We start from the raw sequence: 13,446 nt of genomic DNA, 5'->3' as shown, positions 1-13,446 counted from the left end.
AAACAGAGAATATGCCCTATCCAAAGAGGAGTAACTACTAATGAATATGAAGAAAGAAAAGTAGTGACTTAACTCATTTTTAGCTTTTTGCAATTCTGTGGAAACAGGATGTAAGGAAAAAGCACCCTTTAATTCTTTATTTGGTTTGCTGCAAGATACATGAGTTTTGCCTTTTCCCCCATTTTTTTCAAAGCTTTTCTTTGCAGAAGATGATGTGTAGGTTTTGCATTCCAGAAGATAAACTGGATGCACTGTGTGACATCATGGCTGATGGAGGGAAGGAGAGAAACTGAAGAGCTTTTCCAGATAGAAAAGCATAAACATGTCTTTTATAGACTAAATAGCTTTTGTCATCTAGTGTTAAAGTGACAATTCTGGTAATGACTCCTGAACACTTGGTGGTCGTAAAGGAGAGGGTAGTTGACCTTGTGTTTGTGATTGGGTAGCAGACTGCTTAGCAGGTACAGGAAGCTCATAGTTTTACCAAAGATTAAGGGCTTGTCTTACCTGCAGGGAGCTAGCTCTCTGAAGTTCTTGGAAGTGGAAGCACTGAATTTCTTGAAGTTAATTTCTTGAGGAAACCCCTCTAGCATTGCTTCAGAGGTTGTATGGGTGCCATTAGCATCATTGTGACTCCTGCTTGCTTACTGATGCTGGTTTTAAAATAGTTTTGTTTCCTTTTTCTCCACCTGGGGTGGTGCTTGGTAAGTGAATCTCCTTATCCATTAGGGCCTGGGGTGGTGCTTGGTAAGTGAATCTCCTTGGAATCTTGTCCAGCTCAGCATGCAAAATCTAAGTTAACATACCTTGGCTTAGTTTGCCTGTCCTACTTCAAATGCTGTATTAGGTGTTGACTTAACTTGTTTCGGAGGAAAAGCTACATTAGCCCTGATCTCTTTAAGAAAAGAATCCTAATAAGTAACCTGTGTACTTATTGATTCCAGACTCAATTATTTATACTTGTTTGGCTTATAAATGTTGTATTGATTATTTGTTTTTGCTTAATGACAGAAAGTGAGCAGCCAGATTAAGGATTTGTTTTGTTCTGAAGTAAACAGTCAGTACAATATTTAGATATGTTTATTTTTCTGTCTTCTTTTTTAGTACAATATTTAGTATTTAGAGATCTCTTCAGACACTGTTAAACTTACGGCTTAAATTGTGTGATGAGCACTGCCAGCTCTTCTAGGACTAATAAGCTTTTGAATATGTAGAAATATTAATGTTGTAATCATATCTCTTTTAAATTACTAAAACTAGCTTTGCGCAAACTAGAACTGTCTTGTTCTCCAATCATGTTCCTTTTCTGATAGGGCTCTGATAACCATAAATACTCTTTTGCAATGGTCTGCATAGGGAGGGAGACTAGGTGTACAAAACAGGCTGGAATTCTTGAATTCTCCTTAGGCTAAGAGGTCTAAAGGCAGTTAATTTATTCTTCTCATCTACTAAATTCATGTTTATGCTGGGTGACAAATGTTGTTTAATCTGATTGTCATACGTTTCTGTGTTATATGTGTCTGAATTTTATATCAAACTACACCATCAGTGGGTTAAAGAATGTGATGCAGCAAGATATTTGAGAACATGGGGTTTTGTTGCTTTTGTAAGGCAAGTGGTCTATTTGTAGAAGATAACCAGGAGTTAATATCTCATTTTGTTTAGTGATTGCCTAGGGAAATGGAAAAATTATTAATCTAAATAAAAGATGAATTAGAAACCTTGAATTGAAATCTGAAACTTAACTAGTTTAACTAGTACTCTGGACACTTTTTAGAAATAGTTATTAGGCCTCACTTAATGTCTGTTGCTGAAATGATTGATTTGCAAAATCCTCATGGGCCTCAGCAGAAGTTGCTTGAGAAGTCTTAACTCTCAAATAGAATTTCAAAAGTTTAATTCAGGACTGAGCTTTTTCATGTGGCTTCTAACCACATGCTGAAAAATTCTCTATAGGGCATCTGTGTTTGCTGCCTTTCTATGGGCCTGTAATGGTCTAGCACAAACAGTGTGTGATCTTGCAGGTTATTGTGGAATACGGCTCAAATGTGTGAGCCACAAACATAAACAGTCTTTTTTTATGCAGGTAGGGAAAATTTTGGCTTTTTGGACTGATCAGTATCTTACCCTGCAAGAGTAGCTGCTGGAAGTGATGAGCTAAGTCAAAACACCTATGTTGGGTTGTTTAGCAGGTTTTCTCTAATGTCCACCATGCTGTCAGACTTGCATCTTTTTTTTCCAAAATGGACTTCGTGCTGTGTACTAGCCCTGAAATAGGTCATACCCTGTGCTTGATTTAGTTTTCGGGTTGCCTAAAATCTTCTCATCCTTTTTTCTTTACAACAGCTAACAAAAAGTACTGAGTGTGACACAAAATTGTGCTAGCTCTAGGTTTTCTAGTCTAGGTCTTACATTCCAATAGCCTAGAAAAAGACAATAAGAGTTGAATGTGGTTTTCAGGCTCTGGTGATAGGTCCACTTAGCATAGTGCTGTAGTGCTTTAGTATCTTGTAGTCCAACTGTTCCTTTTTCTATGTTGCTAGACTTCTAACAATGCCCAGATAAAGTTTGACTGTGGGGGATTTGTTTTCAAACCCTCATTTTCAGTATGATCAATATTTTATGTAGGAAAGAAACTGTTTAAAATCTAGATAGTTATGTATTCTTGGTGATGTTTGACCCTGTGTTGATTTACCTCTTTCTTGCTCTCTTTTGATAGGCCCTTCCTTCTTCCATGATGATAGTAGCTGTCTACTGCCCAGTGATAGCAGCTCTCTTTATCATTTTGAAGATGGTGAATTACCGTTTGCACAGGGCACTGGATGAGGGAGAAATTGTGGAGAGGAATGCCAGTGAGCATATGGACAGAGGTGCAAAAACAGAACAAAGCAGTGCTTCAGCCAAGAGGAAAGACAGCAATGGGCCCAGGTAAGGTGTCTGAAGATGTTTGTGTACTGCTTCAGGTGATAAACAGTCCTGTCTTTGTCAGATGTGGAACTGGAATGATAATTGAAATAAAAAAATGAGTAATATAGATACAGACTACTGTAATCTTGAAAGACCGTTAAGTCTGGTCTTTAAAAGCAGACTTATTTATGTGTTAGATTTGAAATGATGGATTTATGTTAATTTCCTGGTTCCTCCCCCAAAGGAGTTCCAGAACAATATTTAAATGTTGGAAGTACTGAAACAATAGCATGGAAAATATGTGCTGATTAGGTCACTCAATACTTGATGAACAAAACCAGTACAATAATCTTATTTCAGCTGTAGATTTAGCTTTAAAAATCCAGGCGTCAAAGACCATGCACTACATTCTAAGCTTTTTATCACTAAAAGGAATATCTGGTAGGGTTTCATTTGGCTTAGTTTTGCAAAAGCAGGAGTCGGGTGCAGTGCTTGACATCACTCGTAGCCGTAGTTCAGAAGAATGCTGTCTTGTGAATTTGAAAATTCTGGAATTGCTCATCTCAGTAATGAAGATGAAAATTCTTAAGTACGGTAAATAGGAAGTGATTCTTTTCCACAGATCATCTTTGCTGTTGCCAGCATCAAAAAACCCAGAGGTTTTCCTCCTCTGACTAGACTATTTGGAGAAAGAAGAAAATATGACTCATCAACAAGGCCAGCCTAACCAGTCTGATCAGTCTGTGGATGTGTTACGAGCTCCATTATCAAAGCCTCTGCCTGGCTCCAGATAATTGAGGCCATCTTCAGAGTTAGTCTGCGTTAAATAGATCAGCCTTGAGTTGTTAGATTTTATAGAAGATCTCTTGCCTGTGAGTTTCTGGTACTAGTAACCATGAATAGTTTTCAAAGTGAGGCAGTTAGTATGTTGTCCTAATTCTTAAAAGGTGGTATGTGTTTTATTTTAAAAAAAAGCAAACCATGAAACTTTCACATGGAAACATGTGCTATTAGGGAATCCAGTTGAAAGAAGCCTCTTAACTGTTTATTGGAAAGCTTAAAGATAGGAGGCATTAAAATTATGCTCTTTAAAATTCTCAGCTTGGAAGTAAATGGACTTCATTGTGCATATGGGGTAGCTTCTCATGAGATGGGTCTTAAGTTCTTGGGTATCTGCACTTGGCTTAGGGAGTGTATTGTTAACAAAAACAGTGTCTTGGGTTCCTTTGAAGTTGACATACAGTAACTCTTTGTATCAATCTTTTATAACCTGACCCTTTTTCCATGTTGTGTTTGGTAACTGAACCTGCTCACTTTAATTGTGACTCTATTTAGACTCCTTACTAAAACTGTATTGAGCTTTCTTGGCAGGATGCTCGCCTAAATGTATATTAATGCCTATTCTGCTTAATAAAATTCATGAGAGTAAACTAGTGGTCTGTTCTATTTCAGTACAACCTTGCTAACACATGAATTAGCTGTGATCCTCAGATGTTGTTTTTTTTTTTCTTTTTTTAAGCCATATCACTTTGCTTCCAAAACAGTAGCCAAGACTTGGCAGGGGACTTCTTTCTGCTAGTATTGTGAATTCTGGATGTTACAGAAGTTCTGCTTTGTCTAAGGAGCAGTTTACATGGGACAAGTTACTACATTATAAGCATTTGTGAGCTCAGAAGTAGAGGTTAGTTTGATGCTGTGTGTCCTGCTTGCCAACTAAAGTTGCATTAACTTTTATATGATCCTTGTTCCCACTTTCAGGTCTCTTAACTAGAACTGGGAACAAGGTCAATGCAGAAATTACGGAGTTACTTTTTGGTAAGTGGGATGTACAGTATATACTAATCTTTGCCTGGAAGCTTACAAGAACTCTGGGATAACATTCAAGACAGAGAGGATGTAGCATGAGGGTTTAATATTGAGCCTTCAATAGCTAAGTAGTAAATACTGAGCCTTCTTAGCAAGTTAAATAAAATAATAAAAATAATAATGAAAAAAAACTGTCTGAAAAGAAGGTGTGTATGTAGGGCTTTATTTGAGGTTTTTTTTAATACTCTTCTAGCATAAGATGGATGTGGGGGAGATTTAAGGAGATGTACTACCTTAAATATTTGCATAATCAAAGTCAGTCTCATTTCTGAAGCAAGCAATGGGGATTATGAATATGCCTGCTTTCTTTTGTTCATGATTATCATGATTCAGAGTATGATAAAGCATTAACCTGGTGCCACTGCTATTGCTGATCTCCACTGTTATAGAGGTGCTGTAATTGTGATGCTGTGTGAATTTCACATGTACTTCTAGAAAATAAACAAGAGGAGAATGTAGTTTCCTAATTTGTTGCATCTTTGAGTTATCTACAGTTTACTTAAATCTATGAGCAAGCTAAATGAATTAATACTCTCTATAACTCATGCCCTGCCTTTGTTACTACTTCTCCTTGCAGTTTTTTGTTCTTGAGCTTGGAGTTTTTGCCTTCTTGACTCCAGTTAATGATTCAAGCTTTGCAGACTCACAGAGGGCTTGGGGTTGGAAAGCACCCCTAAAGGTCATCTAGTCCAACGCTCCTGCTAGAGCAGGATTGCCTGCAGTAGATCACAGAGGAGCATGTCCAGGCGGGTTTTGAATGTCTCCAGAGAAGGAGACTCCGCAACCTCTCTTGGCAGCCTGTTCCAGTGCTCTGTTACTTTCATAGTAACTTAAGTTTTTTGTTATGTTTAGCTTGAACTTCCTATGCTTTAACTTGTACCCACTGCCTCTTGTCCTATCATTGGACACTACAGAAAGATACTGGCCCCATCATCCTCACACCCATCCTTTAGATATTTATAAATGTTAATGAGATTTCTGCCCTCCCCCCCCCCCGGCAGTCTCCTCCAGGCTAAATAGACCCAGCCTTTCCTCAAAGGGCAGATGCTCCATTCCTCTAGTAATCTTTATGGCCATGCACTGGACTCTTCCCAGTAGTTCCTTATCCTTCATGAACTCAGGAGCCCAGAATTGGTCATGGTACTACAGATGTGGACTCACCAGGACAGAAGAGAGGGGGAGGATAACCTCCTTTGACCTACTGGCCACACTTTTCTTAATGTACCCCAGGATGCCGTTTTACTTCTTGGCTGCAAGGGCACATTGTTGGCTCTTGGTCAGCCTGTTGTCCACCAGGACCCCAAGGTTCTTTTCCCCAGAGCTGCTCTCCAGCAGGCCAGCCCCCAACCTGTACTGATACATGGGGTTGTTCCCAGATGCAGTACTTTACGCTTGTCCTTGTTGAATATTGTTTTCTCTCCTTCTTTAAAGAAGACTTATTTTATTACTTGAAATTGTTATGGTCTAGCATTTGCAGTACGTGCGTTATGGTCCTTCTGTGTTTTGAGAGCAGCCTTATGACTAGTTACCCTGCTATCTTAGTTGGAGATTAGGAACAGAAGATAGTGCTCAAAAGAAAACACTAAAACTCTGCCTTGTCCTGGAGTAAAAATTGCTCATTCCAACTGGAGGTTCTAGTCTGAATTTCCAATCTCTTCAGTCAGCCTAATTCAGGTTTTAAACATCTGAGTTCATGTATACTTAAAGCCTCTGCAGACTTTTGTTTCTGACACAGTCTGCATGTAGCTGCAGACAGTAATTTTAGATAGTAGTGCTACTAATAATTAGAAATACTCGTTTTAATTTGGTTTGCACAATCTCTGCCTCTTCCACAGCAATCTCCATTGCAAGTGACTGGACATAATTGATTAAGTCTTCTAAATTTGTGTAGTAACTTGGTGTTTTTACCTTGCAAACAAAAAAGTGTAGCACTTGCTTTAAGGTATGAAGTCTGTAAACTGTAAGAAACTGATTGTAGTGCTTAACAGCAGAAAGGAATGGCCACAATGATAGCACAAAGTAGATCTTAAAAGGCTTCTATATGCTGTTGTACTCCAGATCCTTATGCTTACAATTGTTAATCCTAGAAATCGGTACTTCCTGCTTATTCCTGCAGACTTTATTGTTGTCTGCTAGTAGCTTTTGTTAATCCATTAGTTTGTGTGTGCAGTCACACAATACAGGAGCTGTGTGTAGAGTGGTGGTGTCAGGTTGTATTGTTGCTTATGCTGGTATCTTTTGGTTCACTTTTGGACAAAATGGCCTCATTCTCCCTCCCTGGCTAACTACCCAATTCTATGCATGACAGCTTATTCACATTGACTTATTTTTCTACCCCATAGGACATACTTTAACCACATGCAGTGTTTCTGAAGAAATTATTCAAACAAGAAAGCTGTTTAATCTCTTTGTTAAAAGCATTCTTTGTTATATCTTTGGTTGTCATCATAATGTATGCTGAACTTGGACATTAAGTGAGAGTTTTTCAGTTTAAACTTCATGTTATGTCCTTATGTGTTTCTTAAAAATGCTTACATGAGGCCTAAAGGTGGTGAAAATTGTTGAAGCTGAATTATATTTTTTTTCTTATCTGAATTTGCCTTAGCATAATTGATGATGCAGGCTCTGTAAACAGCCATCAGTAAGAGCATGCTTTAAGAACATACTTTAAGAGTATGTTCATATGTCACTGCTGATCTGTATCAAAATAGTAGCTTTTCACTTCTTTTTTCAATTTACTGCAGTCTGCCCATAATTGTTCTGTGAACTCATGGCTGGTTGTCTCTTAAGTTCACTTGTTTTTATTGAAGTAATGCTCCTAACTTAATACCTTCTTTTTTCTGACATTTCTTTGATCTAAGAAGGTTCAGGGGCCGCTTGTATGATTTAGAATGGTACCCAGTGTTGTATCTGTACACCTCTCTGAGGAGACAACAGCTTGAAATGTCATGCTGCATATGAATCATGTTTCAGGTCCTTTAGACTGCAGACAGTTTGTTTATAGTATCCTAGATTGATGCCCATATATTACAAAAATTATTAGATGTTTGTTTTATTGCATGAGACTTCTCTAGGAGACAAGCTGTCTATTCAGTAAATCTTGCAGAGCTTTTGTCCATTTCTGTCCCCTTCTCCAGAGGGGTTTCATCTTTAGTTTCTTTAGTCTGGCTGAAGAAGGGTTGCCTGTATGTTCTTCCTCCAGCAAAATGTAAGAGTGGACTTAGCACAGCTCTGAATCATTGGTTGTTGGGAGGTAGCTGTTTATCTTTGGGAAGGAGCAGGGACTGTCAGTGTCCATTTACTCTGCAGTCACTTCTGTTCAGAAGTCTCTTGGATCAAGTTGGCTGAAGAGAATTGTGTTGGGAGAGGGAAAAGGATGCCTCAACTTCTCCCTCTTTGCAATTAACAAACAGTGCTAGGTTAAATTCTTGAGTTGTAGTCCCCAACTCATTTCACACCCTAATGGACACACCTAACTTGCTTTTTTTTTCATAAATACCTGCCTCTTGACAAGGTGGATTATGTTGAATTACATTTTGGTGGTGTTGATCTAGAAAATACTTTCAAACCAATACTTACTAATCCTGAATGGGTGAAATTGTTAGGATGTAATAATATATATGTAGTACCTCAAAACATTTCTTGCTAGGGCCTGGAAATCATCTGAAGGGAGGTGTATTTTCTGGTAGAAAGAATGTTTTGCATCCCTGGGAGAGATACCATGTCCCTGCCTTCCAGTAGCTTTTACTGACAGTGTATGGCTTTCTTGGTTAACCCATCCTTTTACTCCTAGATTTGGTCTAAGGAAAAGATCTGGATAACTGCAGGTGCCTTCAATCTAAGTCGTTTTGTTGCTCTTCGAGAGAGTTCTATTTAGTACTTTTTCTATTGATTGATTTCTGAGTATTATAGTTGGACAGATGATCCAGAAGTTACGTGCGTATATGTACAGAAAGAATTTCGTATGACAGCATTTCAAAATGTCTTGTAGATCGTAAGTCTTCACGGTTTTTGTTGGCTGCTAACAGTGGACTTCACAATGCAGCAGCTTCTGTGGCAGTATATGGAGTGCTTCAGCTCTGAGCTCCCTGCTTCAAATAGGCAGAATTCATCTGAGATACTGGGATATATTCAAGCCCTTGATATTTGGAAAAGGAGGAATTGTTTTGAATCTGCATACAGCAAAGGCAGACCAACTTCTGTTTAACTGGTGGGTTAATGTTTTGGTTTTGGTTTTTTTTCCTCTTCTTTGTTTCTTCTAGTGACCCTGGTGGAGGGATTGAGATGTCAGAATTCATACGAGAAGCAACTCCCCCTGTTGGCTGTAGTTCACGCAATTCTTATGCTGGGATAGATCCAAGTAATCAGGTAAGAATTAAAGCTACTTGTAGTTACTGCTTTAATACTGCTGCCTTTTTAATCTCTAGAATAATCTTAGATTTTTTTCTTAATATTTTACATTTTACTTTTTTTAAATAGGATAAACAACTTACCTTTCTGTATTTAACTGTTTTATCAGGGTGGCATTGCACACCCAGCTGCAGAGCTTTTGTCCATCCCATCTTGTGTTCATTTTAGAAATGTCTGGATTTTATAAGGCAACCTACTGTCCCACCAAAAAGTATTCCCTTTTGGTCAGTTAGCTTTCTTCTGATTTAGTAAATCAAAATTACTCAGAACATGGTTGATTACCGAGACACACTGTGGTGGGCTTTCCTCTTTTCGGAGCAGTGAGCTATTAAATAGCTCAAGCTGGAACTTCATCTTTATGTTCTAACTTTGTTTTCCTCCCTTACTTCTGTTTATTTTGTAATTTAGAGGCTTAATTGGTAAACTTCAGTTGTGCTGAATTTGAGGAAGGTTCTGTTAAGTCGTCTTAGAACATAGCCACTGCCGATTATCTCTTGCAATGCTAAATGGCTTTCTGAAAGTTACTGTTTCTGATAGTTCAGTCAGTCTGCAGTAAAAAAATTTGTTAAAGTACAAACCAAGGTAAACTAGTAGAAATGGAAAGACTAAAATTGTATTTTTTTAATGACAAAGTGAAATCTTCGCTGTTTTGACACTTCAACAGGGGTGGCAAGAAAGCACTAAATAGGGGCTGCTGAAGAATTTGGCTTTATTAGATTTTTTTATTAGATTTGAATGCAACTTCATGTTGCTCTAGTAACCTTGTAATTTCACTGAGGAAGTTGTTCTGTTCCCTTATTGTATCTGCTAGATTTATGCATTCAGTGTGGCATGTGTGGTTCCTTCTGTTTGGCTTGTAACGTTTAGCCAGTTGTGGTATCTTTTACCAGCTCTTCATGAGGATAAGTAGGTTGACTGGCTGGACTATAAGGCTGTGCTGACAATAAGCTACAGAGAATTATATTAAAGATACAGAGGCTATTGAATGAAGTGGAAATCCTTGGTGTAGTATTACAATATCAAGGTTGTTCTAATTAGCTCTCTTGAGCAGGCAGTATGTCATGCAGTGCAGTGTTAAATTAACACTGGTGTTTTATCTGAATAATACTCTTGTTATGCAGCATTGATACATAAGTGATTTTCTCTGTGGAAGAGAGTAGGTATTTGGTAGCATTTAAAGGAATAGGAAGCAATAGTCCATGTAGGAACAGAAGGAGGCTGAGGATTGTGTTTCTTTGACTGGTCTTTGGGGAAAAAAAAGTGTTCCAAACATTCTCGTAGCATGTGAGAATATCAATTTTAATGTTAAAGCATGTGAAGAAAAGCTCTGTGTTTTCTCCTGTGTTCCTTAATGCTGACACTCGTAACACAGATAAAGCTACTGTAAACAGAAGTATAGCATTTGAAAGTGTTTATGCAGATAAAATTAGGGCTCACTAGTCCCTTGTGGTTCAATTTGCAGTATCAAGGGTTTATGAACTGTAGGAATTCTCCATTTTTAGGTGTGAAACAGCTTTCTCATACTGGTGCATTTGAATTCAGCTACATCATTCAGTAAGGCATGTTACTGAAGGCAAGAAAAAAATTTGTAGTATGACAAAATGACCAAGTAAAAGTGTACAGGACAGTGTAGTGAAGAAAATGGATTAAACAAGCCCCGGCTGCTTTTTTGTATTACATGTAGCAAAGCCATTTTTCTTCTGTCATGTGGCTGAATAAAATCTGCACACATCTTCAAATTATCTTTAATTTGCTGTGCTTACAGAGAATTAGTAGAAATACGCTTTCTTTTCTCTAGCATCATCTGAACTAAGGATTTTTGAAAAATGGCAACCCAATAAGTATACAGTATAATTTTTATGTATCTTGGGTTCAGATTTTGCCTTTGAGTGCTCTTCTCCTGTCTTGTTTCTGAGTCGTTTAATTATTTGGCATGTGCATTTTGGTGTGCTATTCAGAGTTTTTTGGGAGAGGTAGCATTAGAAATGTTATTGAAGGAAAGACTAAGTTCTTTTTAGCACCTCTTCAAAATAATTTGCTGCAGATTACTAGGCATATGTAGAAAGACAGGCTGCGCACCTAAATGGTTATCAGGAACGAGAGGGAGGAACAATAGACAGTAAAATGATTAGGTTAAGTTGATCTAAGATTATTCAGCTGCCAGCAGGGTTCATCCTGCCATATTCCTTGTTCATGCTGCTTCTGCTTTGTATGAACCAGCAACTTAACTTCCTGTGGTTACCTGGTCATTGGATCAACTATGACAGACCTAAAGATTCTCTGGTAAAAATATGTATCTTTTCCAATGGAAGCAGGTTGTGGATTTAGCTTGGTGTTTACTATGTTGAATGGTGAAGTTTTATATTCACGTTGTGTTATCTTTAAACATTTTAGACAGAGTGATCACTGCATTAAGAATTTAGCTTTACGACAGCAGTTATTAGCAGTTACACTGCCACACTAGTAGTTTGTTTCCACAAAAATACGCCTTTGAAAATCCCTCCCAGGTGTATAGGCAAATGCATGCATTGCAGTAATAGGGAACAACAATTGAGTAATTGGTGAAAGTCTACAGCTTTTTACATAATTCCCTATTTCTAGGTTGGATCTGGGTTATGTCGTCTGGGAACAGCAGCAACCATCAAAGGTGAGGCTTTCGGCTACTTCTTATATATACCTTGCAGTAGCACTTCAAGTCACTATTGTTTATTGTGTTGTCTCCAAATATTGTCTACACTGTTAGTCTTCAGAACTTTATGTGAGCCAAGTACAGCATTTACTAATTGGAGGAAATCTTCCTTGGAGTTGCAAATTATGTGCCTAAAACACTAGGAGAGGATGTCCTGGCACCAGTGCTGTTTTCCACGTAACAGGTTTTTCTTTTACTTGTAAGTGCAGAGCCAAGGGTTTGGGTTTGAGTGGACTTTTCATACTGTTCTGCGTTGTGTGCAGCCCATCACCGTTCTGGTGGTGTGTTGCAATGACTTGATTATTTCCTGGTTGCTTTCCGTCTAGCAAAAATATTGTCCAGGATAGCCCTTGTGAACTCCTCTGAGATGAAGAGATAAATAATTTGTAATAAGCAAACTTGCAATCTTGTAAATTTATTAAGTCAGTAATAAAACAAAAGACAATGAGATGTGAATTTTTGTCACCTTCCTGATTTTTTGTCTTTACAATTTAACCTTTTTTATCTTTACAAGTGCTTTATTACAATCTACCCCTCATTTTTATTGGCGAACATGCAAAAAGAAATATTCAAATAGATAGAAGAAAATAAAAATCTTTATTTGCCTTGGGTTCTGTGTGAGAGACTTTCTCAGTTCTTCATGGTAGATCTGCATAGTGGAATGAAAACTTTTTTGTATACAAAGTAAAAGAAAAAAGTAGACAATACTTATCTCTAAAAGATAAGAGAAATATTGTATTACGTGTAATTGTTATTTACTTTCAAATGAAGAAATAAAAGCAACAGTCTTTACCAACAGCTGAGTAATCTGCAGTGTATGTATATGTACATGTTAATACTTTGAGTCTTAGTACTCTTCTTTCTTAAAATTCACAGGAGATATTGACACTGCCAAGACCTCTGATGATATCAGTTTAAGTCTTGGCCAGAGTTCTAGCCTGTGTAAAGAAGGGAGTGAAGAACAAGGTAACATTTCTTCTTCCTGCATATAAGCATGGTATTTTGTTACCAAAGACCCTTTCCTTAACATGCTAAATAAATTAATGCAATTTGTTGATAGGTGCTAAGAAAGGATATCTTGAAGCTCTCCATTTCCTTTCTTAATTAGTCTTAAGTTCCTGAGATGCACAGCTTAAATTATCTTAACTTTATTCTTTGACTGTGTTTCTTGTTCTGGGATCTTCCATCAGGGAATAAATATTTACTCTTTCCTTACTGCTGAAAACTAGCTAGCATGTCTCTGGATGATTTCTCTCATGCTAAAAGTGGCCTGGGAGTCATAGACTTCATTGTAGAATAATTTGCTTTGCTTTCCAATGCAGCCAAATGAGGGGTTTTTTTTAAATCAGGTGTGCATTTCTGCAGTGTAAATAGTCCTGCCCACAGCTCTGTTTCTGGAGCTATGGACTCTTCCAATATGCAAGCTGTCAGAGTTTTGTAATTGCTTTTTCTAGTACCTAAAGATACTGCTAGTTTGTATTCTTCAGTACAATTTTGTTTCAGTTCTCGTTTTTAATCAGCTTTATTGCCAGGAAAAAATATGCTCAACTAAAACAAGCATAAAACTGTAGGGA

The 13,446-nt window shown here is 37.7% G+C and overlaps 1 protein-coding gene across 1 annotated transcript in view; it reads left to right on the top strand.

Moving 5' to 3' along the window:
• The first annotated feature begins 2,734 nt into the window (after positions 1–2,734).
• PCNX (pecanex homolog (Drosophila)) overlaps positions 2,735–13,446 on the top strand; it is a 79,324-nt gene continuing 68,612 nt past the window's right edge. The window contains 4 exon segments of the mRNA XM_010007666.1: positions 2,735–2,928; positions 9,036–9,141; positions 11,785–11,830; positions 12,749–12,838. Coding sequence (XP_010005968.1) covers positions 2,735–2,928; positions 9,036–9,141; positions 11,785–11,830; positions 12,749–12,838 — 436 coding nt within the window.

The sequence above is a fragment of the Chaetura pelagica genome, unplaced genomic scaffold (assembly GCF_000747805.2).
Source record: "Chaetura pelagica isolate M959 unplaced genomic scaffold, ChaPel_1.0 scaffold70, whole genome shotgun sequence".
Lineage (NCBI taxonomy): Eukaryota > Metazoa > Chordata > Aves > Apodiformes > Apodidae > Chaetura > Chaetura pelagica.
Note: the sequence above shows the minus strand (reverse complement) of the source record. Positions and strands in the feature narration are given on the sequence as shown.